The sequence below is a fragment of the Protopterus annectens genome, chromosome 5.part0 (genome assembly GCF_019279795.1).
Source record: "Protopterus annectens isolate FY-2018-M chromosome 5.part0, PAN1.0, whole genome shotgun sequence".
NCBI lineage: Eukaryota > Metazoa > Chordata > Ceratodontiformes > Protopteridae > Protopterus > Protopterus annectens.
In genome coordinates this window covers 150684912-150711942 of record NC_056735.1, presented here as the reverse complement: position 1 = coordinate 150711942, position 27031 = coordinate 150684912, and the positions used below count along the sequence as shown (strand labels likewise).

Here is a 27031-nt window from a genome sequence, read left to right as displayed (position 1 = left end):
CAACAAACAAATCACCTTAGACTGGATACTAGTTAACAGTAATACCCAATTATATAAAACGGGCTTACTTCCTGATGATATCAGTGACCATTCTCTTACCTTTTCTTTTATAACTAGACAAAAGACCTCCATCAAAATCAAATTAACTCCAGAACTACCCAGAACAAGAAAACTCTAAACCCAGTTAATTTTCAAGCAGAGCTTAAAGCCTGCAATTGGTCACCCCTAAGATACTTACCTCTTGATGAAGCAGTCTCTTACTTTAACAACAAATTCTTACAAATTCTGGAACACCATGCCCCCACTCGCAATGTTAAAATTAGGAACAAACCTGCTCCTTGGCTCTCAAATGAGAAAAGGCTAAAAATGCAACTGAGAAATAAAACCTGGACCAAATGGAGAAATACTAAAAACCCTACTGATCATTTAAACTTTAGACAGCTCAAACATGCCACAAAGAAATCAATATTCCTTTATAAAAAAAACTATTACCATAAATTCCAACAAACCCAACATCAAAACCCACAAAAATTGTGGTCAGGAATAAATAAATTGCTCCATCCTGGACACTCCAAAACACCTACCCCCTCTAATTTGACTCAAAATGTTCCCAGCCAAATTGCTGACACTTTTAACAAATTTTTCTCTGAAACTGTCCAATCTTTAGCTAATACCTTACCACCCATACCACCTGTTACCACCACTGAGTCACCCTTGCCAACCAATTTACCCCACTTACTACATCTGCAGCCTGTGCCAACCTCTTTCATATGCACCCCTACTTCTTAAACTTAAACTTTGTGCTCCATCAGCTGACCTCCTACCAGCTGAATATCTGCAAATGGCAGCTGGAGTACATGCCTACCCTATTTCCATCTTAATTAACATAACCATTACTGAATGTTCCATCCCACATCTATGGAAAGTCTCACATATTATCCCACTCCATAAGGGTGGTAACTCAAATGAACTCTCAAACTTCCACCCCATAGCCGTACTTTCCCCTTTAGCAAAAATCATGGAGAGATGTATTCATCATCAACTACTTGATCGTCACCTCCAAAATCACCTACTATCGGACTGCCAGCATGGCTTTAGGCCATTCCATAGTACTACAACAGCACTTCTATCCTTTTCGGACTGCATTAATAAAAACCGTAACAATAACTTCCTGTCCTCAGCCCTCTTTATTGACCTCTCCAAGGCATTTGACATGGTGAATCACCAACTATTGTTAGATATACTTAAATCCCTGTCATTAGACACCCAGACAGTCAAGTGGTTTAAGTCCTACCTAGGAAATAGACAACAAGAAGTCCTCTGGGACAATAAATTATTCACTCAGCTCCCTATCACTCTTGGAGTCCCACAAGGCTCTATTCTGGGACCTTTACTCTTTAATATTTTCATTAATGATCTGAAAACATCCCTTCCACAAACCACCACAAACAATATGCCGATGACTCAACATTAATATGTACCGCCTCCTCGCCTGCAGAACTTCAAACCAATACCCAAAAGTATTTACCTTAGTTGAAAACTGGTTCAATCAACGCTGTCTCCTCAACTCTAAAAAAACAAACTACTATTGTTCACTCCCACTCAAAAGTCCCCTGCTATTAACTTCACAGTTATATCTAATAATGGTACTGAAATAGCTCCTGACATGACCACCAAACTTTTAGCTGTAACAATTGACCATAATCTCAACTCTGACACACATATTAACCAATCTATTAAATCAGTTAATAGAAAACTTGGTTTCCTTTATAGACTTAAACCCTTTCTCACAGCTTCAGCTAGGATTGCTATTGCCCAAACTCACTTAATCTCCACCCTTCTCTATGCCTCCCCAATTTTTACAAACCTCTCCAAAAGCAATATCAATAAATTGGCAACTTCTTATAACAACATAGCCAGATTTGCCACTGGAGCCCCATTTAGAACCCAACACTGCCAAAATCTTAAAACACTAGGATGGCTGGAATTGCAAAGTCAGCTTCTTATCCAGCAACTTACTAACTTTCAAAAGATCATGCATCATCCCACAAATACTCCAATACTCTGTAACCTTATCAGCCCATATAAAAACCTTACAACCCTACGATCAACCAATAGGGTACTAGTATCCACCTTCAAATCCAACAACAAATCTGGGGATTGCCTGTTTACTAACCCTGTTGGTAACACTTGGAACAAACTTCCAAGTGAACTAACATCCCTTTCATCCACCCCACTTTTCAAGAAGCAACTAAGAATCTTCCTAAAATCACAATGGTGTTGCCCTTGCACCAATCCAGACTAATACTATCTCCTCTTGCCTGACCTCTGTTAATGTCTATTATACCTGCTTCCTGTTGCTTTGTTCCTTCTCTATGTGTTCTACTGAAAAAGTACACTTCCTACAGAACCTATATATGTAAAAAAAAAAATTGGATCTGTTTATAAAATGTTTTTACCTATGTCTGACAATAAGTGCATTTGTTAAATGTTATGATTTAATTACTATGTAATTGTACTTGCTTTGGAGCTTTTCTCCACGGTCCTCCGCTGAAAATGGACATATATCCAGTTGGACTATCCCGGTCAACAAATGTAAAATAAAATAAATAAATAAAATAAATAATCTCCAGGGTACCTACTGTCTACATATGAAGAAGAGATTTCACTCTGAAACAAAGATAATTTAAACTGATTCATAGAGTGCTTGGAAAGTAAAGCAAATGTTTATTTATAGAGCATTTTAGTAGCCAAATGCTTTAGCAAGTTATAAGTATCTAATAACTTATATATAAAGTGATATCTGGTAAACATCCCAGAAAAAAGAAGCTGTTAAAGTACGAGAGAGAGGCTCCAATACTACAAGGTACTTTAAGGAAGTTATGCCATGTCAAAGTAATGCAGACCTCAAAAATCCCTGTTGTCTCACAGTCATGTAACTATTCAAACAGAGCTTCACATGGAATATATATGTTATTTTCAAGCACACACCTCAAGTAAAATCAGAAAGAAATGTACAGTTTTGTTAGAGATATATGTATTTGAATGTCTTTATATCAGTTGATGCTGATAGTATATTTTATCTCTTTTGCCAGAAGCATTTCATCCAGGACCTATTAAGAACAAATCGGAGATGAATTTTTGGACATAAACAACAGTTGCTCATTCCAAGTTTTTAAATAAAATGAATACGATATTGACACAACCAGACAGAAATGATTCCATATGTTTTCGCATATATGACTAGTCAAGTCAGTAATATTGTTGATCAAGATATTTCTCTTGTAAGGGGAAACATCCTGTTGCATTAAAAGTATGACCATGTCAATATGGATTCCTCGGCGACCAGAGGTTGCTAGTTTTTCTGCTATGTTTTAAAGTTTTTGTATTTGTTAAAAGTAGACAACCAAGTACAAATGCTGATACTACACTATACATTTATTGTATGACTGCTGTTTATTTTCTGATTTAAAAGGGAAGACTATGGTCATTATGCAGAAAGTCACACTCTTCACCATTAATTATAAACTAACATGTTTAAGTTTGGATTTTGCACAGTTAGATTATAAATTACTTAATGAGTTATAATTTCTAAAGTCAATATTTGTGTAAATGTTTAAAATTTGGTGTTTGTGTACAGCTGCTGAATTTAAACCTGCACAAGCCATTTATTATGCCAGTACTGTAAAAGCTAATTCTTCCTGGTTTAATGCTCTCTTATGATGCAGCTATCATAATGTTATACAGTGTGAGCTAATCCAATTACATGATAATTTTTATTATCCAAAAATATGGTGATCATTTTTTGTACTGAAGAATAAATATATATATTTTTATTTATGTCTATATTAAATCCATTAAGACAAAAGCACACGATTACAGTTATGCATATTTCTTCTGTCCTTATCTTCTGCAATGCATCCAGTATATGAAACAAAACACAGAGCATGAAAAAGAGACAAAAATGCACTAAATAGCAAAATTACACTCAATAGTGCAGTATGTACAGAATGGGAAACTTCTCCAGCTGAAGAATCAGCCCTTTTGTTCTCCTGTACAGCCAGCTATACAGGCTTAAACTCTGGGCTTCCAGCCCTTGAACTGAACCACCTAAAGGAGATCCTGCAATGTTTCCTATCCACTTTCAGCCTATCCCAACATATAGAATGTAAAATGTGTATGTAATCCTGTGTTAAATACTACAGTCCTTGTATTGTTTTTTTCTTTACACTGTTCTACTTCACCAAGCGTGCGCTCGCTAGCAGCCTACTACAGCCCTATATCCATTTATTCCCCTGGTTCCTTTCCTACTCTTCCTTATTCTGTAGTTTTCTCATATTGTGGCCACTAGGTGGCAGCATAATTCCTTTGCCAGCCTCCATAACAAAAGTTAATATTCCAGTCACTATATTTTAAGTTAATTGGACCCTACCCAGTTTGGCTTTGTTAAGGGCAGATCATGCCTCCTAAACCTGGTGGACTTCTCTGAGACAGTTATCAAGGCTTTAGACGAGGGAATGGAGGTCTACACAATATCTAGGCCTCGCAAAGGTCTTTGACACCATTCCCCATTCTGGTATTATAGACAAGCTCACCAGCCTGAACATAAACCACTACGTCACGAGATGGGTTGCCAATTGGCTCATGGATAGAATAGTGAGAGTTGCAGGCTCTAGGTCCGACTTTAAACCAGTTACATGTGGCGTCCCCAGGGCTCAGTCCTGGGACCCCTCCTGTTCTGTATATACTTCTCAAAGGTACAGGCAAGCACAAGAGGACTATGGCTGACCAAGTTCACAGACGACTGCAAACTGGGGGCCATAATTGACTCTCCAGCTGATACAGACATCCTCCAGAAGGGTCTCACTGAGATGGATACCTGGTGTCAAAATCATGGCCTCAAGCTAAATGCCAAAAAGTGCATAGTCATCCCCTTTGGAAAAAACAAAGTACCCGCGAACTGCCGTATACGTGGTGGTCCCCTAAATACAGAAAATGTAATAAGGGATCTGGGAACCCAAGTAGATAGTAATCTCTCCTTTGATAATCATATTGCCAAGGTGGTTAGAAAATCATTCTATGTGGCCCACCTAATCACAAAAGGGTTCGCATCTAGACCAAAAGAGGTTATTATGCCCCTCTAATCATCACTCATCAGACCCATCATAGAGTACAACGCCCCATTTGGGATGTACCTTACAAGACACCTACAACATCTGGAAAGACCACAGAAGTACCTCACCAGGAGGATTACTGGCCTCAAACATATGCCCTATGCAGCCCGACTGAAGAAACTCTAGCTGTACTCGGTTGCATACCACTTACTCAGAGGTGATCTCTGCCTGACATACACGGCCATGTCAAACCTAGAATTGATGGACATGCTCCACCTAAAAAAAAAAAAAAAACAAATCCTCAAGAGCCACATGCTCTAGGAATGTAAACCTCGCCACAACGATAAATAGGATGTGCTGGAGGGATAGATTCCTGTCCCAGAGACTCCCCATGCTTTGGAAAAGGATTCCAATTTACATTAGGCAGAGCCCCTCACTAACACTCTTCAAGAGAAACCTTGACGAGTGGATGGGAGACAGAAAGTTTACCCCAGGGATCACTGCAGTGTCTCTGCTGGACAGAGGCACAGGGAACTAATGGCTCTGCTGGACCGAGGCACAGGGAACTAATCTAGAGGGGGTGGCGAAAGCCAACACTTTTTGGCTAGGCTTATAGATGCCCTTGGGCAGATAGCCTAGTACTTACCAATGAACCTATACTAACATAGTTTCAGCCAGTACATAGTAAGCCAACAGCTCAGTCTCTGTAAAGCTACCCTGTGAGTGGTTACTTAACCCCAGTGAACATCTTGCTTATCTTTTACTTGATATACATAAAGACCCCGTCCCATACCCCTATGCCTTCCTTACCTTTAAGCTTGCTCTCTGCTTACTGATTGTTCCTTGCTGGCTGGTCTTCTTTCTTCTCCTTTGGGTCTACCTGCTCCATTTGCCCTACAGGCTCATTCCCCTCCCCTACCCTGCCAACAATTCCCACCTGCCCCCAGTGCTTCTACACTTATACCTACCAAACCACACCCAGCTCCAACCTTAATCAGTCAATCATACTACCCAACCCCCACCAATAACTCAACCTACTTTTCATATCATTAAATAGAAACCCCTTAAACATTCTTCTCTCCCTTTACCTGCACCACAACTCACTCTCAATCTATCACCCAAATATATACCATGCCTATCAAACCAGCCTCTGTTTTAACACAATCACTACCTCTCCTCATCTTATCCTACTTATATTACCTCACAGACCTCACTACACTAACCACTCTCCCCCTTTACATATCACTACATCCAACTGTGCACAACACGCATATTCAACAACTACTATATCCCCTAGCGTCTACTTCCTCAACCCTACTATGCTCTTCACCTTTAAACACATACCAAACCACAAAACTACTACTCCCATCTATATCCGTTACATCTCTATAAAACCTACAACCCATAAAACAGGTTTTAAGCTATTTAAATATCTCTTCCCCCATATTCAGCATTTTATTTCTAACCTACTCTCTGGTGACATACATCCAAACCCTGGCCCCTCTCCCTCACTGAACTCAACCTCCTCACCCCATCCTCCCCACTCAGCTGGTAGAGCCCTCATTTTCATATCTCTAAATGCTCAGAGCATCTGTAACAAAATCCCCAGCCTCCAAGCCTGGCTTCTCCATAATCAACCTGATATCCTGTGTATCTCAGAAACCTGCCTTAAACCCCATATAAATGATTCTGAATTAATATCACCCAACTACTGTATCATTAGAAAAGACAGAACTCTTAAAAAAGGGTGAGATGTTGCCCTGCTCTATTCCTCTTCTCCTGTAGTCACCCCCTACTCCAAAACTTATTCCCAAATTTGGTAAAGCTGAATTGATCCCAGTTCTTCTTCAGATAAACAAATATAAACTTATCTGCAATCTCACTCTATATCCCTCCTGGAGACAACATCCCAATCCTCGAAGATATTCTCTCCTGGTTCTCTGCCAATATCACAAAGAAAACTATAATCCTGGCTGATGTTAATATTAGTTGGGCCACAATCCAATCTCCAACCAAATCCCTAAATATAAACCTTTACAACTTCACACAACTTATTAATTCAATAACTAGGCCATACAAAGACTTCCTCTCTGTAAGCACCCTAGATTGGATTCTAGTTTCCCACCCCCACTACATCACCATCTTTCCACTTTCATCCAATGCCTTCCCTCCTCCCTACAACTGTCTCACACATACACCTCTACCCAGAACCTAAAAAACTTTAACTCCAATGCATTCTCAAATGCACTAAAAAGTATGAACTGGAATCCACTAAAAATTCTATCCCTAGATAGTGCTGTTACCTATTTTAATACAACTTTCTTAAGCCTGCTCGACTCCTTTGCTTCCAAGAAACTAAAACGCATAAAAGGTAACCCTGTCCCATGGTTATCTAAAAATACCTTACTCTCCATGCGGCTCCAAGATAAAGCTTGGAAATGCTATCACAAAACTAAAACTCAAACCACCCTTAATGAATATAGATCACTTCATAACAAAGTAAAAAAAAACTCACAATAGCTGACCGCAGAGCTTATTACTCCACACTCCAAGCCAACCATAACACGAACCCTAAACAATTCTGGGATGGAATTACATCTGTACTCAACCCAGGAAAAAAAGAAAACCCCTGCCCAGACCCAAATGCCACTGACATGGACTTAGCTACGAATTCAATTCATTCTTTATTAACTCTATAGCCAAACTAACTACATCCTTCTCCAAAAACTCCTCTTCCCCACATCCACCTTCACTCACCCCTTAATCCCCTTCCAACTCCAGTCCCCCACCTCCTCCCTTCTCTGTAAACCTGATCCCCATGTCCACCATAAAAAAACTTCTAAACCTTAATCCCTGCTCTAATGCCCTTGACGAGATACCCTCCTATTTCCTAAAAATAGCCACTGAAGCTGTTGCCTTCCTCATCTGTATACTAATTAACTGATCAATCTCCGAATGCCATGTTCCCCACCTCTGGAAAAAAGCCTTTATAATCCCACTCCACAAAGGGGGAAACAAAAACGATATCCCAAACTTTTAGCCTATTGCTATCTTATCCACTATTTCTAAACTTCTCGAAAAATGTATTCACCAACAACAACTACCCTCATAAATAGCAACCTTCTCACTCCCACTCAGCATGGATTCCGACCCGGCCATAGCACCACTACTGCTCTCCTTTCCTTCCTAGAAACTGTTAACAAATCTCGGGACTCTGGCCACATTGTTTCCACCCTCCTATTAGACCTCTCTAAGGCCTTTCACACCATCTCTCACAACCTTCTTACTAAACTATCTAAACTAAATCTTTCCCACTCCTCAATCAGTTGTTTCACCAGTTACCTTGCAGATAGGCAACAAACAGTCAAATGGAATAAAGCCACTTCACCTTTCTTCGATACGCCTACAGGTGTATCCCAAGGCTCAATTCTAGGTCCCCTACTATTTAATATTTTCATTAACGACTTCTATCTTGCCATCTCTCAGGCCAACCTTGTCCAATATGCAGATGATTCTACGATAATCTGCTCTGCCACCTCTACTTCCTCCTTAATAAATTTAACACAGGATGCCTTCTCCTCAACTGAACAATGGATGTTAGAAAACCAAGGGGGTGGATGGCATAATGGTTAAGATGTTTACCTTACAAACACAAGGTCCAGGGTTTGATACTCACATGGGGTAACTGGCTAGACTTAAAATGGCCCACCAGGGCAGTTAGCTTAGTACTAATCTATGAATCTATGAGCACTCAATGCAACTAAGTCTAAGCTTATGATATTCACCCCTGCCAAAACTACCACACTAGATAAAAACTCATTCATCATCACCAGCCAAAACAATACTCTTCTCGAAATTGTTTCCACTGCTAAACTACTGGGAGTCATCATCGATGACCATTTAAAGTTTGAAAGCCATCTACAAGCAAATACTCACAAGAAACTCAGTATGCTCTACCGTCACAACCATTTCATCTCTCCCTCCACTAAGCTTGTTCTCGCTACCACTTACCTTACCCCTTCCCTCTTATATGGTGCCTCTATCTTCACTAATCTTCAATCTTCCATCAAGTCAAAACTATCCTCCTGTTACTACAAAGTTTCTACATTTGTAACAGGTCACAGATCCTCAACACATCACTGCATTCCACTACATCAACTCAACTGCCTTGCGCTACCTAATTATCTCGCCTACATTCAACTCATTCACGCACACAAGCTTATGTTCTCCCCCTCACTCTTCCCCTCCCATGCCTCTACCTTCCTAATGCATGTTCCTGATTGACACCTAAGATCTAAGTTCCAAAATCTAATTGAACTATACAAACCCATCTGCCCACCAGGCAAGCATCTTCTATCCTTCTCTCTCGCTCGCCACTGGAATGATCTCCCACCTCTCATCCGTACCACTAGCAGCCTCCCGTCTTCAAAACTCTACTTCATTCACACCTAACTTCACTGTAAGAATGCTCTTGTTCCCATCCTACATAGCTTCCTGCTTCACAGTTAGTTTCTTTTAGCTGATACACCTGTTTTATAGTCCCATAGTCTTACTATTCTTAGTAGAAACCGTAGGAATTAGATACTTTATAAAAAAGCATAACTTTTGGTGTTTACACTTTTATTATATCATATTAATTGTTACTCCTCCAAATGCCAACTTTTCAACTTTGTAACTTGAAAAATTCTAAATTGCCTCATATTTTGTAACTCTTTATTTCTGTAATCCTTGTAATTTATTAGCATTGTGTTTTGGAGAGTTTCTCCCCGGGACTCCAGTGAAAACGAGCTCCCAGTGGCCCAATGGACCATCCTGGTAAACAAACTGCAAATAAATAAATAAAATAAATAAATAAGCTATGCATATTGAAGATGAGAGCTAGTGAAGGGTGAGTGATAATACTGATAAGTAGGGAGATTTATGCCAGAGCCTTCCCTTGGCAGCACTGCCAATTTACCAGAGCTGGCACACAGTAGTGGTCCTAGACATGTGTGTGTGTGTGTGTGTGTGTGTGTGTGTGTGTGTGTGTGTGTGTTTGTGCATGCATGTGGGGGATTCCCATTGTATGTTTGCAGACCATAACTGTGATCCTCAGAACTCCAAGAATTTAAGTGTGATTATGGGCAAAACTATATTAAATCCAAAACTGCTGTATCTTGGAGCATTGCCTCTTCTCCAAGGTACAGCCATCTTGGAGTTAATATAAGTAGCAGGGGTGTGAGGGTGCACGCATAGCACTAAATACCTCCCCTTAAGTAGTCCTTTCTCAAACTTTAACCAACAAACACTCACACACTGACTCCCACACCCTAATGTCAAACGTTTGGTGTACCCAGATGTATCAGCATTAAAACCCCAAATCCACACTTACTTTATGCACACATCTAAAGCATTCAGTAATTAGTGCTGCCAGTGAATTTGCCAAGTTCTTAAGTCTATTGGTTTAATGAGAGTTTAACAGAGTGAAGTGAACCTGCCTTTATATACCAATACACGGGGTGTTTCTCAGATTTGAGTGGGGGGGGGGGGCTCCCGCTCTCAGTTTATCTCCTTACCCTTTGGCTTGGCTGCTGCTCCAATGGTTTTTACAAAGTGCCTGACTCCAGTAATTTTGTAATGCAGAACCAAGAACATTCACATTTCCATTACCTGGACAACAGGACAACAGAATCTTTCAGGCCCTTTCTTAGGAAGAGGTGAAAAGGGATTGGCAGTTAATCATGGACTGCTTTCAAAATCCTCAATATTACCAAGTCAGATCTCAGCAATTCCAAGAAAGTGATGTCCCTGGTTCTTACTGGGTTCCTGCAACAAGTGGGCCTAGTTCCTGCCATATAACGTAGACTGCCTGGTTCAATACTTCCAGCAGGCAACTCTGCGAACCATGCTTACAGCCAGGGAATTCCTAAAGGTAGTAGGATTCATGGCCTCCACAGTTCTGATCAGACTAAGCTTGCGAAAAGTCATGTGGTACCTAAGAACTATCTAGAGCCTAAATCCATGGTCTTTGAAGGAGATGATACCTGTGCTACCATGAATCAGTAAAAAACTAGAGTGGTGATCCAATGAGGTCAGACTAAATCAAAGAGTGCACTTCAAGTAAGAGCTTCACACTCGAATGCTAACCATTGATGCCTCAGGCTGGCTTGGAGGGTGTACTGAGAAGACCTCAAAGCAGAAAGGCATACAGATTGCAACTTAAAAAAGAAAGCATACATATGTAAAGGAAATAATGGCCCTGATTCAAGTAATCAGGGTATTTAAGTCCAACAGGCAGAGATGGGACCACTAAGAAATGTCACTGCTCCATGGGACTTAACTATATTCTGAAAACACTAACACAGCCACTTTTTGACTCTATGGCCTCAGCCCCCACTACCCCAAATATCTTACATAGAAAACAGCTTTACGTCTGTCCATCACCTTGGCTAGGAGGATTTCAGAATTACTCATATGCATATAGCATTCTTTAGTCTTCCATAATGACAGGGTGCTTCTTAGAACCAAGCTCATATTTGTGCCAAACATAGTGACTGAGTTGTCCTTCAACCAAAGTATCCAACTCCTTGCTTTATTTCCCTAACCCTGAGAGCAAAAGAAAAATAATTCTTCATTTTTTGATATGCACAGGCATCTGAGATACTAACAAGATAAAACGGGTCTGTATTAAATCAGTGAAAACTCACTTCAACAAATGGAATTTAATTGGAAATGCCGTTCATTAAATTCCACTCTTGTGGCAAGTGCAGCCACCCACACTACCTGATAATTATATATACCAACTCCAAGATTGCACTACAGTGAGGAAATGGTAATTTTTCCAGTTTTCACTGTACCGCAATCTCAGTATGAACAGTTCGACAAATGGCATGTTTGATGTAAGTGCACTGAAAATGCCATTCGCTGAACTGAATTTTCACTGGTCTAATATAATATAGACCCGATAAAACCAAGAACATCAAAACCTTAGATTACTTATTTGTTTCCAAGCCAACCATCCCCAAGTGTCTGGCATTTTTTTCTGTTAATTTCATTATTAATAGAAGTTGAAAGCGACTGTGAGATCCCACAGCTGTAAGTGTACAGCAGGCACTGTGGCCTTTCTTGAGGGATGGAAGGGGAAGAGTGTACAGGCTATTTTTGAATAGGCAACCTTGACATGAGTCCATTCCTTATCCAAACACTATAGACTTGATATTCCTTCCAGGCCTAGGGCTGACTGTGTAGCTGCCATTCTGAAAGATATGTCACAGCTTAATCCTACCAGTCTGGCCACATATGTAGCATCCTATGCTCTGGGATTCATCTCAGCAGTAGGGACAGCTGCAGCAGTGAGCTATATGAAGACCATAGTACAACAGTGTAAGAACATAGCATGACTGTAGATATTTCAGTCGGCTGCTTTTGCTGTACTGGTTCCTTCCCATTGTTCACTCTTCTCTTCTTGGGCATTGTAGGTTTGGGTGGGGTACCCTATCCTCTATGCATTTATCACTTCCTCCGTCTTGGGTTCTCAAGAACCTGGTTTCTTGATCCAGGGAGTGTATACTTGTCCCTGTTTGGAAAAGTGTTTGGAAAAGATCCTTAGGACCTTGCTTAGGGTCTAGCAGGCTAGAAACCCTGAGGTCGTCCTGAGCAAAAAATCTGTAGAATGGATTGCCACAACAGTCAAGAAATCCTTCTATGTGGCACACCTCATCACTAAGGGCTTTTTATGCAGAAAAAAGGAAGTCATTGTCCCACTGTACTCATTCCTCATTAGACCCATTATAGAGTATAATGCCTCGTTTGGTATGTACCTCTCAAGACATCTGCAACAACTGGAAAGGCTGCAGAAATACCTTACTAAAAGAATCAAAGGGCTAAAGCAGATGCCCTATGCTTACCGTATAAAAAAAACTCCAGCTATACTCTATGGCATATCGTCTACTCTGAGGTGATCTCTCCTTAACATACAAGACCATATCAAACCCTGAGCTGTTGGACATGCTCCACTTAAAGAAATCCCAATCCCTCAGAGCCACACGGTCCAGGGATCTAAACCTTGTCATCACAATGAACAAAACATGCAGGAGGGATAGGTTCCTGACCCAGAGACTCCCCATACTCTGGAATAGACTGCCCATACATGTCAAGCAGAGCGCCTCCTTGGCCCTTTTCAAAAGGAACCTTGATGATTGGATGGGAGATAGGAAATTCACCCCGGGAATCATGTCAGTCGCCCTGCTAGACAGGGGTCCAGAGAAGTAAATATTGTGGGAAGAAATATCCAGGGAATTGTTATGGCTAGGCTTGTATAGGCCCTAGGGCTGATAGCCTAGTACCAACCTATGAACCTATATGTAAATGTCAGTTTTTATGCAGGGCAAGTCCAGATGTTTCTAAGGGTATAAATGCACCCAGCCAAGAGGGGGAAAGGCACTGAGCCGTGAAAGTCTGTATGGTCTCTCGGCATTGTGTGGTTGAAGTCACATGAAATACTGCAACAGTGATCTACTCAACTATATAATATTATGGTAAGTTCTTACAGAATTGTTCTTTCTTTGTGACATAGAGCTGACTGCAAAGAAAGAGGAATCTGAGAATTCTAAGCTGATATCTGCAACACTTTTGCTAAGTATGAAAGTATATCATTTACCTCATTTTTATATAAAACATTAATATATCTATCTTTCAGTTCAGTATTCTGCAATGTGATAAGTTGAAACAGTTTCTGAAGTCCCGTTTGATAGGAAAAGTAGGTTATCTTTGACCAACCTTTGTTTAAGTACCAAAGATGAAGACATGAATGTCACGAATATGTGCATTCTAAAACCGCACAAGTGAGCTGCACCTAGTGAATCCAGTGTGTTGTACGATGTGCCTAATCTTTGAGTAGATCTACTTTTGAAGATACTATACACCAGAAACATAGGTGGAACAAAGGAGAAGTGACCCTGGGTGCTAGAAGTCAGGGGGTATAATCTTCGGTACTGGCATTCAGTTTCTGAATGGTGATACTGCATATGCAAAAGTACACTTTTGGTCTAGTGCCGAATCAGCATTCAGAAATGCATGTTAATAATGCATTTTCCGTCAGGGCTGAAGCAACCAGCACTCATTGCATTATCTTTAGCTCTAGCAAGCAAGTGGTTTGCTGCAGTTTAGAAAAGAGAAATTAGCTTTTTTATTCCTCAGCTTAAAGCTGAAGGGGTGCCAGATCAGGGACTTGCCCAGAGCACCAGAAGTGTTATAGCCATGTATACTGATCGGAATCTAAATGCTCTCTTTAAGGTATACAGTGATTTCTTTCTACCTTTGTTGCATTGACTGCTTCTCCATCTGAATTAGTTCGTTGGTGTATAACAAAGGTTGTGAACAAAGCTATTTCTATAACTGATTATCTAGTCCTTATATCAGTATAAACAAGAAAAATATTTGCTATATTATAGAAATAAAACAAAAATAAAAAACAAAATAAAAGTTAAGATGCTGTAGAGCTATGTAGTACTAGAAATAACTTAAAAGAAAAGTTGATCCCATAACAAGTTTACTCAGTTCTGCTGCAACAGTAAAAATATGTGCCTTATTAGGAACGTAAATCCTGAATACAGTTTGGAAAGCTCAAGCATTTCTTAAATTGAAAAAAGTCAAGATGTTATGTGATCCTATCTCGCCTACATTCTGACTGATGGGTTCGGAGCCGATCCCTCGGCTCCGACTCGGCACGCTTATGCCAAAGAGCGAAGTCTCTTATTGGCTGAGCTTACTATATCCCAGGATGCACCACTACCAGTCCCCCAGATCTCGTTTGCCGCTAACCTGCGAAGACGTGGTCTCGAGCTGGCTGAGCTGAGTAGTTATTTTTGACTAACTTTTTCTGTCAGTTTTTGCTGTTTTCTCTCAAAAAAGCTGTTTTAACAGCTATTCTTACATTGTTGTGTGATTGGATTGGATTTGTTGTGAATTTTGTTGTGTGATTGGGTTGAGTTTGGCAGGCCCCCTTCATCTAGGGCCTTCCCGGTTAATCAACCCTCCTATCTACATATAGTAAAAAGGCTTTAAATTTTTGGTAGCTGTTTATTCTTACAGGGTCTTCAAAGTCCCTTGTCATTTGCGAGTGATAACTGTAAGCCTATACTTAGGGGAGTCACCAGTAATTGTATTTTTTTCCAGTCAGATTACTGAAATTTTCCCTATAATGTCTCAGAATCCTAGGCCTTTGGGCTTTAAAAAATGTGTAAAATGTAGTTTCAAAATGTCCATCACGGACGATCACTCGCTCTGTGTGTATTGCTTAGGGGCAAAACATTTACAGGAATCATGTAGCGTATGTCACGCTTTTTCCTCAAGGGTCCTCCAGGAGAGGAAAAATAAATTAATTCTTAAGGGATTAATTAAGCCTTCATTTGAAGAAGCCTTGGCATCCTCTCCTTCTCCGGCCAAAAAGAAAAGGGCGTCGGTTCCGACCAGTCCGTCGGACCCGACCGCTAAGAGACATAGGCAGGCCTCTCCTTCGGCTCCAAGGACTTCGGAGCCGAGGTCGGAACGGTCTGCCTCGATGCCACCAGTGTCGACTCCTCTGGCTTCGGAGCCGATGGCTGGGGCATCGGGAGGCGGTCACCTTCGGCTCCACTGCTCTCGGAGCCGACAAGGGTCGCCGCTCAGACACTTCCTCCTCGGCCAAGTCCACCTCAGCACCGATGGAATCTGGTGTGTATTCCTCGGCGCCGATACTCATCGAGTCGCCTCGAGCCGGTCCCCTAGCCCTTGGGGCCGTTGGAGAGGCCGTCTCGGACCGGTTCTGTTTCCTCTCGGTCTTCGAGGATGTCAGATTCTGATATAGACAGGGTGCTCCAAAGACTGTTCCAGTCCCCAGTCTTCCAAAAATTTGTTTCGGTTCCGACCCAGTTGGCTTCGGAGCCGATGACCTTGGCCCACCCCATTGCCATTCCTCCTCCGACTGCTTCGGCTCCGTCGGAGCAGGTGCTGTTGGAGCCGGTGGAGATCTCAGGGTCGGCTCCGACCCTTACTCCAACCCGGGCCTTCGGGTCCGAGTTTGGTACGGACGTCTTCAGCTGGACCCGGGGGTGATGTTTCGGGACCTATGCTTTCGGTTCCGAGCCTCCCCCTCGGTGCTTCGGCTGCGGGACTTCCGTCGGCTATCACGGCTCCGGGGACCGGACACTCCCAGGATTCTGGGGGTCCGGCTTTCAGAGCCATGAGGAGTGCCTTGGCCAAGTCCTCTTCGGCCATCTCTCCGGCTTTACCGGCACCTTCCCTGGGCGTGGAGACTGGGTCTTTGGCAGTTCCCCTGTCCGTAGTCAGCGGAGCCCCGGGGCCTGAGGTTACCCCCAGTTGGGGTTCCCCTCCTCCTGAGGGTTCTTCGGAGTTGTCTTCGGAGGAACCCCAAGAAAGAGATCGTGCAAGAGGAAGCACGTGGACTCCCCCGAGTCTATTACATCAGACACTGATCTGGATGATGCAGAGGGGTCCCCGGTCGCCCTCGGATGATGTCTCATTTGCAGACATCTTAGAGATCCTCAAACAACGAGGCGGCTGGATATCCAAACCCCCTCTGCTGACGAGTCAGTGCTCCTCAAGGCCTTTGGGGCTCAGCCTCCGCCTCCTGGGTGTCTCCGCCCTTCGACGAGCTTCTGGATTTAGTTTGTCGAAGGGCGTGGGAACATCCAGATACCGTGGAACCAGTCCCTTCTCGTCCAAATAAATTTTTGTCTGCTCCCCCTGAGAAGGAGTTCCTCACTAAAGGCGTGGCTGTAGATGCCATGGTGGTGGCATCTGCTACACAACAGGACGTGGCAGAGGCTTCAACGTCCGTCCATCCTCCTAATAAGGAGTCTAGGAGTATGGACAGGTACGGAAGCGCACCCTGACTTCAGCGGCCTTTACTTTAAGGTCTCTGAATTATTTGGCACATTTTACCAGGCTTCAGAGGGATCTGGTCAAGGAGTTGTCAGATTCCCTCTCGGTAACCTACCTGAGCAGCTAGCCCAGTCGGTTAGCTCTCAGTTGGCTATCCTTACGTCAATTTCTAACTCGTCCATGAGGCTCATTTCCTATGCGGCCGAAGGGGCGGGTAGAGCGGCAGGCACAGGCGTGGCTCTCGAGACAAGCCTGGCTCCGCTTGTGTCAGTTTGCGGAGGCCTTCAAGTCTTCCTTCGCCGACGCTCCCTTTGATGGGTCCTCATTGTTTGGACCCAAGGTTAAAGACACCCTTACCCGCTGTGAGCAAGAGGGAAAAACTTTATCTGTCATAGGTGCCCGTTATTCCACTCCCTTTCGGCCTTACCCCAAGGCTAAAGGAGGGAAAATGTGGTTCCAAATCTCGCAAGTTTTTCTCCCAACAGCAGGAAGATTCCCTTCCAGAGGCAGAGGACGGGAAATTTTTCAGGAGACGCCGTCCCAGAGGCGGCAGAGGGCCCGCAATTCTGGAGACCGCGAGTCCTTTCGTGGCTCTTCAGCCTCCCACACGTCATGAGGGATTGCCCGGCTGTGCTGCTCTGGAGCCAGTCGGGTGTCGTTGCCAAGCACCTAAAAGCCTGGGAGTCAATCACTCAGGACAGATGGGTGCTTGGATCATTGCCGGAGGTTACACCATCCCATTCACATACTCACCCCCACCGTCCAAAAGAATCCCGGACCCACCACCCAGTCAAAGGGAAATGGCAGCCGCAGAAGCTTTAAAGCTGCTAGAAAAGGAGTCATCCAACCGGTCCCCACAGACCAGATCGGATCAGGAAATTACTCCAGGTTCTTTTTAGTGCCAAAAAAGACAGGGGACCTGAGACCAATATTGGATCTCAGCAGACTCAACCAATCCGTCACGAAATCCAAATTCCGAATGGTCACGTTACAATCCATTCTCCCATTGTTGGAGAAGGATGTTTGGATGTGCTCCATAGACCTCAAGGACGCCTATTATCACATACCGATACATCAGGCGTCCAGAAGGTATCTGCGCTTCAGCCTGGGAGTCAGTCATTACCAATTTTGCGCTCTGCCCTTTGGTCTCACCACAGCCCCCAGGGTGTTCACCAAGTGTTTGGCAGTAGTGACGGCTCACCTGAGAAGTCTTGGATTCCAAGTGTTTCCCTATCTCGACGACTGGCTCCTGACTGCCACCACCAGGCATCTACTAATGGACAACCTCAAAGCCACCATCTCCCTGGGTATTACCCTGGGGATTACATTCAATTGGTCAAAATCTGTCTTGCTGCCCTCTCAACGCATAAAGTTTATAGGAGCAGAGATAGACTCAAGATTGATGCGCGTCTTTCTTCCTGCCGAAAGGATCCAAACTTTACAGGGCCAAGTTCAAGCTCTGATCTCGAGATCCAAAGCTCCAGCCAGGATGGTTCTACAAGTTTTAGGCTCAATGTCTGCCACGGTTCTTTTAGTTCCTCTGGCAAGATTACACATGAGGATTCTTCAGTGGCTATTGTCAACTCAATGGTCCTTTCAGGATCTTCCCCTCAATCATCACATCATGATTACGGAAATATGCAAAAGGGACCTTCGCTGGTGGCTTCAGACATCCAATTTGGATCAAGGAAAACCCTTTGTTCTTCCCTCTCCAGTGGTTACCCTGACGACAGATGCGTCCCAGATAGGGTGGGGGGGGCATTGTCTGGGCAGGCTAGTTCAGGGCTCCTGGCTTCCAGGCGAAGCTCTTCTCCACATCAACGTGTTGGAGATGAGGGCTGTACTTCTATCCCTACAAGCCTTACACAAGTTTCTTCCTCAGGGCATCATCGCCATCCACACAGACAACATGTCGGTGGTTTGGTATCTGAACAAACAAGGAGGGACCAGATCATACCCCCTTTGCAGAGAGGCCATGAGAGTGTGGGAATGGGCTGTAGCTACCAACCGCTTCTTGGTAGCGACCCACATCCCGGGAAAGTCAAATATATTGGCAGACAAATTGAGCAGGACAATTCTCTCTCCTCACGAGTGGTCTCTAAACCACACAGTAGCAGCTCAGGTTTTCAGGAGATGGGGGACGCCGTGCTGCGACCTATTTGCAACTCCTCTAAACACCAAGTGCCAAAGGTTCTTCTCCTTGATCCCACATCAGGGAGTACCAGCCATGGATGCTCTAGCACAACCTTGGCCAACAGGGCTACTTTATGCCTTTCCTCCAATTCCACTTCTTCCCAAAGTTATTCAAAAAGCTTCTCAACTGGGGTCTTCAATGATACTGATTGCCCCATACTGGCCTCGTCAGGTATGGTTTCCTTACCTGAAGAAGCATGCAGTGGACAATCCGTGGACTTTAGATCTAATTCCGGACTTGCTAATCCATCAGTCGGGACATCGGCATCAGTCCCTTCAATCTTTGAAATTGACAGCTTGGCTCCTCCACTTCCGACCTTAGTTAGAAGGCACACACTAGACCCGGAAGTTGTTCACATTTTATCTTCGGCCCACAAACCCACCACTAACAAATTGTACCTCAGTAAGTGGAAGAGGTTTGCTATCTGGGCTCAGCTCAAGGGCTTTGACCCTATCACTGCTCCTGTCCCAGAGGTTTTGAAATTCTTAACATCCCTGTTTAATCAGGGATCTTCTGTCTCAACTATTAAAGTCCAACTAGCGGCTATCTCTAAATTCCACGAATCCATGGATCCTCCTTTGATGAGCAGCAGACTATGCAAAACTTTCATTAAAGGTGCAAGCCTATTAAGACCACCAATTTTTCATCCTGCACCTCCGTGGGATCTTGATTTGGTGCTTCGCGCATTAACATCTCCCCCTTTCGAACCGGCTGCTACATGAGAGTTAAAATATCTGTCTTGGAAAACTGCCTTCTTAGTTGCAATTACTTCTGCAAGAAGAGTTTCAGAGCTTCAAGCCCTGTCTATTAAGCCACCGTACTTGATTTTCCACAAGGATAGAGTATCACTTAGGCCTAATCCATCCTTTGTTCCAAAGGTCTGTTCTAGTTTCTGTCTCCAACAATCTCTAGAGCTACCAGTTTTCTTTCCAAAATTCTCCAATGAAGCAGAATACACTCTCCATAAATTGGATGTTCACAGGCAATTACGCTTCTATTTAGACAGGACTCAGCAACTTCGTAAGTCAGACCAGTTGTTTGTGTCCTTCTCAGATAATAAATTGGGAAAAACCATCACAAAAGCTACTATCTCAAAATGGATCAGAGATTGCATAACTCAGGCTTATTCTTCTTGAATAAGCAACTTACAACATCTATCAAAGCTCATTCTACCAGAGCTATGGCTACTTCTATAGCTTTTCATTCCAAGCTCGCTATATCGGAAATTTGTGCTGCGGCTACTTGGTCCAATCCGCACACTTTCATTTCCCACTACAAATTGGATGTGGCATCTAAAGGGCGAGCATCATTTGGTTCCACGGTACTCAGGAGTGTTTTCCAGTGAGCCACCCAGGATTCAGGTGCTAGGGGCGCTGTCCCATCAGTCAGAATGTAGGCGAGATAGGATCACATAACATCTTTTAGTTATGTACTCACCATAACTTCAGATGTTTGGGATCCATCTCGCCTACATTCCTAATACCCACCCTCCTTCCCCCTGCCTTGGAGATCAGAAGAGATTGAACGGTTTTGAGTTCTACTGTTTTATCTTGTTTCATCTGACGATGTTATATAAGCAGGGTATGCATGTGTGCATGTATGCGGACAAACTAGATCTGGGGGACTGGTAGTGGTGCATCCTGGGATATAGTAAGCTCAGCCAATAAGAGACTTCGCTCTTTGGCATAAGCGTGCCGAGTCGGAGCCGAGGGATCGGCTCCGAACCCATCAGTCAGAATGTAGGCGAGATGGATCCCAAACATCTGAAGTTATGGTGAGTACATAACTAAAAGTTACTACCTCTGCTGCTTACAAGCTTCATCAAGTTGTTTGAACAGATCACTGCTACAGTACTAGCACCTTCCCACCTTTCTTTCCTGTTCTTTCTTTGGCCAGGGTGGGATATCCTAATTTACTTTTGTCATTTCTTTACATAGATTGATCTGACATGATTTTATTAGAGCTTCAGGTTTCAACCTCCTTTTTGGGCAGGAAAGCTTCAATTTGGGGTGTGACTGTATGTTCCTCTTATACCAGCATGTTCTGCCATGCTACATGCGGATCTATGGCATACAAGGAAGGAGCCCAAAGTTTTGTAGACTGACTGGACATCCAGTGTCCTTGGCAGGGTATTTCCCATATAGTTAAGGCTACTGCAACATTGATCTATTCAAACATTTACTGTTATGGTAAGTTAACTTACACATCTGTACTTTGCTACCATCTGCACACCATTTTTTTGTGGTATCTTCTAACTAGAACCTCTGTCTTGTCTGTTTTGTATGCTAAAAGACATCCAGTTACTTAGGTCAGGAATACTGTCTGTCATGTGGCCCACTGAGTTTGCTGGCTGAATGAGATATGCAGCAATGTATCTTGGGTACAGTATTGAAAGGCAGCAGATAAGCTTTATGTGAAACACATAGATTGTAATATTAATCACCATATTGTGTAATAAATATCTCAGCTCTTGCAATATAAATATTCAAAACAGCCAAGGAAGAAGTAGAAGTCCACAGTGGTAAAATATAGCATACAGAATAAAAAGAAAACCCACTGGAGCCACCACGACTGGTTAAAACTTGTGTTAAATAAAGTTTTTACTGGTCGTGGTGGCTTCAGCTCTTACAATATGGTTGTATATGAACCTGAAACATGTATCAGGAATGTACTGTATTTGACTGACATACTTCATTTTAGGGGAAACCAAAATCCACATATACTTCTTCAAGGGGAGCTTTATCATTTTTACTCCCACTTAACATTTTTTGTTTTGCCTTCCCCACTAGCCATCAAACACCCCCCACCAACCCCATATTGACGCTTTCCTTCCCCAACCAAGGCAAAAGCCACCCCATTCATTCATTCACTTAACATCAGGCATCTCCCACCAACCCATTATAGACATATTTATTCCCCAACCAGGGCAAAAGCCACCTCATTCATTCATTCACCAGCCTATGGCTCTTTTATTCTTGGCGGTGACAGTTGGGCTTCATTAGACTGTCATTCACATAAAGGTTTATCTCTCCTTGCCTAGATCTTTCCCTGCAGTAGCTAATGGGTACCACAAAGCTATCGCCTTCAATGTTCATTGCATGCTTCCACATGCATCTGAGAAACACTCCTGTCTTACATATAACATGATACACAGACACCTAATATCTGCTACCAGCAATCCGTCAACATTCTTGTATGGGGCACTGGTGCAACGAGTCACATCACCTCCTTGTCCCTGAAATGGGTAAGCCAACATCAACCCCATACACTTTCACAATCCCTGCCTTGATCCGAGTTGTTAGTTGGACCTGGGTTATCTGGGTTTTAGTCAGAGCTTCATCCCTATATGCCACAGGACCAATACCTGCTTAACAATTTAATATTGTTAACACCAAAGATACTCCATACAAAGATGTGGGAAATATATGTGGGTATTAGCAATTTCAGATTCACACACGTGTGGCATTTGCCAAATGTGTATGAGTGAATTATGTCAACACTTCAGCATTTCTTCCCTAGTTAATAAGAAATCATTTGTAACTTCAATCTGGCTTTGTTGCTTATATGTTGCCATCTTTCTATATTCTTTCTTTCTTATATTTATGAATGTACTACAGGTTGTAAAACAACACATTTAATTTATTTTTTGTTTATAATTATATCAAACTAAGCAGAAACTTTGTAGTGTGGAGGGTGTGAAGCTCACTGCTTGAAATATGTTATGCACCTAGATCATAGGTGCCGGAACCATAGGGCGAGGGGGAGGGGGCACCCTGCCACTTTTACAGCTATGAAGGGAGGAGGATCCAACAGAGGACTCATGCATGCATACTTTGCATGCTAATGTGAAGAATTTTGCTTTGCACTCTCAGGAGCGGCCCTAGGTCAACTGGTTCCCAAGGCAAAAGGGCTCCATTGCACCCCCTACCACACTACCTGGTGCCCCCATCCTGGTCTACCTACACCAAATAAATACTGGAAAAGCGCCCCTGCTATACCAGCGCTCTAGGTGGCTGCCTAGTTGGCCTATGCCTAAAGCTGGCTATGTGCATGCTAACATGAAGTATATGAAAAAAAAAGTGCACAGAACTATGCTTTTAAACAGCTGTCAGAGTCAACCACTGTAAGAAGATGTTTTTATGTGCTCCATTCAGCTGCTTTTAGTTATGTGCTCCGTTAAGCTACTTTTAGTTATTATGGTGCTTTAAACACAGCTGCCAGAGTCAACCACGGTAAGAAGATGTTTTTATGTGCTCCGTTCAGCTGCATTTAGCTATTATGGTGCTCGTTCTGCAGTGTGTGTGTGTGTGTGTGTGTGTGTGTGTGTGTGTGTGTGTGTGTGTGTGTGTGTGTGTGTGTGTGTGTGTGTGTGCGTGTGTATGCATAAAATGCCCCAGTTACTTATGGCTGGTGGTTAGAATTAGCTAGGTTCAAGCCTTGTACATTAGGTGCAAGGGCTTGTATTTTCTACCCATACCACCACTTGTGATTCAGGGAGTTGAGTTAGTGCTCAGCTGTCTATATTTTCGCAGAATATTTGACTCAAAATTTGTGGTTGTCTGGCAAATCACAAATCAATGAGAATGGAATTCACTAAATAATGTTAACCCTTTACGTTTCAATCTTCCTATCTTTTTAGGAAACACATGGTAACACAAAACACCATTTTAGCAACTTTCTAAGATTATACTAGCAATATTTAAAATGTGTCCCTGGTTTCAGGGCTTTGCTTCTGTCCCCCAAAATAAATGTTGGCTTTTTCCAGATTTCTTCTGCTGTGAAATTGAAAGATTTAGTTGTGTCAAGTGGGTGGTGCAGTGATAGTGTTGTTGCCTCATAGCAAAAAGTTCTCTGGTTCAATTCTCAGCTAGAGTGCCTTTTGTGTGGAGTCTGTATATCCTCCTTATGTTTGTGTGGGTTACCTCTGGGTGCTCTGGTTTCCTCCTATGTTACAAAGACATGTGTCTGGTGCATTCCTCTCTAAGCCACTGCTGAAAATTGGCTTCATTCCAAGTTAGACTTTCCCAGTAAACAAATGTTAAATAAATAGCCACTTTATTTGTAGATGAAAGAATGAAATATAAAGTTGTTTCCTCGCAGCAACCTCTTCATTAGTTAGAGAGCCCTTTAATGTGGAATTATTTAGATGACTTACTTCTGCAGAGATTTTGCATATCTGCTGATATTGGTGGATTGTAATGACAGAAGTCTGAGTGGCCTGTTATGGTTGAAATTTTCTGAAATGCATAGTTTTGTCATTATTGGTTCATACATTTTGTTTCATTGCTTACTAGAAGACTATTCAAAACTACAAATTTAAAACACATTCTAACAAATGGTGATGTATTATACAAGGAATATAATTTAATACAATCAGGAAGATAAATCAAAGAATGCATACATGTATGCATGACCCTAAAAATGTGTTTGAAAACAGCCCAGAAGAAAGTGTGAAAGGCTCAAAATCATGGGCAAATTTTAAGCTTTACACTTGTTACCAAAGCAATGGCCAAAGGTAAAATAGTTTACACCACTTGACCTGGCCAAGCCTTTTGACACAATCCCCTACTCAGGTGTAGTACAAAAGATGAATAATGTAGGAGCAAACACTTACATCACCAGCTGGATTGCCAACTTGCTCACAGGATGCAGGAGATCAAAATAGGGGAAGAGACCAGTCACCAATGGAGTCGCCCAGGGTTCGGTGCTGAGAATTTTTCTGTTTAGCATATACATCTCAAAAGTAAAGGGAAATACCAAAGGGCTTTGGCCAGCTACGTTTGAGATGACTGCAAGCTAGGAGCAGTTATTGAATCCCCAAATCACTAAACCATCATGCAAGAAGGTTTGTCCCAAATAATAACTAGTGTCAAAATCATGGCAATGCCCTCTGAGAACTGTCCCAATTGTTTGGCATTTTGAACTTGTGTGTACAGTGACCTAACTTTTGACCAACATGTGGCCAGGGTCATAAGAAAGTCTTTCTATATTGCACAGCTTATAAATAAATTGATTGTGACTAGATCTAGATATGTTGTTGTCCCCCTTTACAAAGCACACATTAGGTCAATCATTTTGTATAATGCCCACTTTGGCATGTATCTTTCCAACCCCATGCAAAAACTGGGATAAATTCAGAGATACCTTACTAAAAGGATACAAGTCTTAAACAATAGGTCTTGCATGGACCACCTCAAAGATTTATTACTATACTCAGTATCCTACAGAGTGCTTAGAGATGACGTGTCTGGCGTACAAGGCATCCTCCGATCTAATACAGATGGACCTACTGAACATCAGCAAGTCAATTGGCATCAAAAATACTCCAGCCAGGTATCTAAACTGAATGTTGTGGAGAGATGGATATACATTACAGAGGCTACCACTGTTCCAGAACAGACTATCCATAAAAATAAAACAAAGCTCATCCGCACATATTCAAATGCAACTTGGATCTAAGGATGGGTAATAGAAAATGTACTCCAGGATTGCCCCTCATGCCACTAATGGATAGAGGCAGTTCCTAAATGCTGCATCCCTTACATGGTTCCCCTCAGTTTATCTATAGTATGATCACAGTTATTCTTACTAGGGCTAATATACAATTATCAGCCATGGGATAGGTAAGACCAATCAGAAAATGCTAATTCAAGCACCAAAAAGGAACTAGATAAGCTTAAAATGTCCTCCAAGTGAACCTGTGTTGTGGTAGTAAATAGTTCTAAAAAATTGCCCTTTTTAGATCACTAAGTGCCCCTCTCGCCCTCCACCACCCCAGTCTTCAACAGCTTTCGGCACCTATGACCTAGTTCACTAATAATGTCCGAAATTTAAAATATGTACTACAAAATAATAAAATAGTAGGTAGTCAACAGCTGAGTTAAAAATGGAATATCTTTTATTGAAAAGTGATAAGTTTCAGCATCAGTAGAAACAATCCAGCTGATTTATTTAAATTTCATGCAGATGTTTCAGTGTACTACTACTACTGCTATACCATATATTAACAAACACACCCTAAAGGAGTTCATACTTGCTAGTATAATATCAGGTCAGTGCTTCTAGAGTGGATGTCATGTTTTCGTTTTTCATGTAATTTTGTTATATGCGCATGCTTTCTCATATTTGGTTTTATGGTCCATTTTCTTATAATGAAGTGTATTTAAATTATCTATTTTTACAGAGTATACATTTCTTATATATTCCTGTAATAAAGCATTTAAATACATTATTTTAATAAACAAAAACATGATTTCATGACTATGATTCTGAATGTATTTATTGATTAACGTTCAATAGCTCTTGTTCATTGCACTTAGTGATAGTATCATTGTAATTTACTGTTGTTCAATTTGTTATCCAGAGACTGTTGCTCACTGCTCTGAATTTTTGTTCTTAGGAACAATATGGGAGTCAGAAGGTTTTGCTCCTTGTTTCACTTTTCTCACTTGTGCTAACCCTGACCTTGCCCTTAACCCTAGCCAGACACGTTATCTTACTAAAATTCATTTCCCTCAGAGTATCATTAAACAAGACAGGTAAAGCCACATGCATGTAGCACATAAACACCACCACACTCCTACTCTGTACAAACTATCACTTAACTTAAACCAGACTCTAATCCTAAATTCCAGACACTTACACAAACACTACAAAACGCCCACATGTACAACTAAAACTATTCCCTACCTTAGCCCTTACTGTAACACAACTTGAACCCCCCCCCCACTTAACTGTTTACATGCATAAGTCACAGACATCATAGAACAGCAGACGTTGAGGATCCAACGACTGACATCTTCCAAGATTGACAGTATCAACATTCATCTTAAATGGTACCCAGTATACTTTGTTGATCAAG

At 42.2% G+C, this 27031-nt stretch overlaps 1 protein-coding gene across 1 annotated transcript in view; it reads left to right on the top strand.

Annotated features, from left to right (window-relative positions):
* The window catches only part of TSGA10 (testis specific 10), a 1008750-nt gene extending 1004914 nt beyond the window's left edge, over window positions 1–3836 (top strand). The window contains exon 20 of the mRNA XM_044071816.1: window positions 3096–3836. Within this exon, the coding sequence (XP_043927751.1) occupies window positions 3096–3120 (25 nt within the window). The 3' untranslated portion in view covers window positions 3121–3836. The remainder of the gene's footprint in view (window positions 1–3095) is intronic.
* Window positions 3837–27031: the final 23195 nt, after the last annotated feature.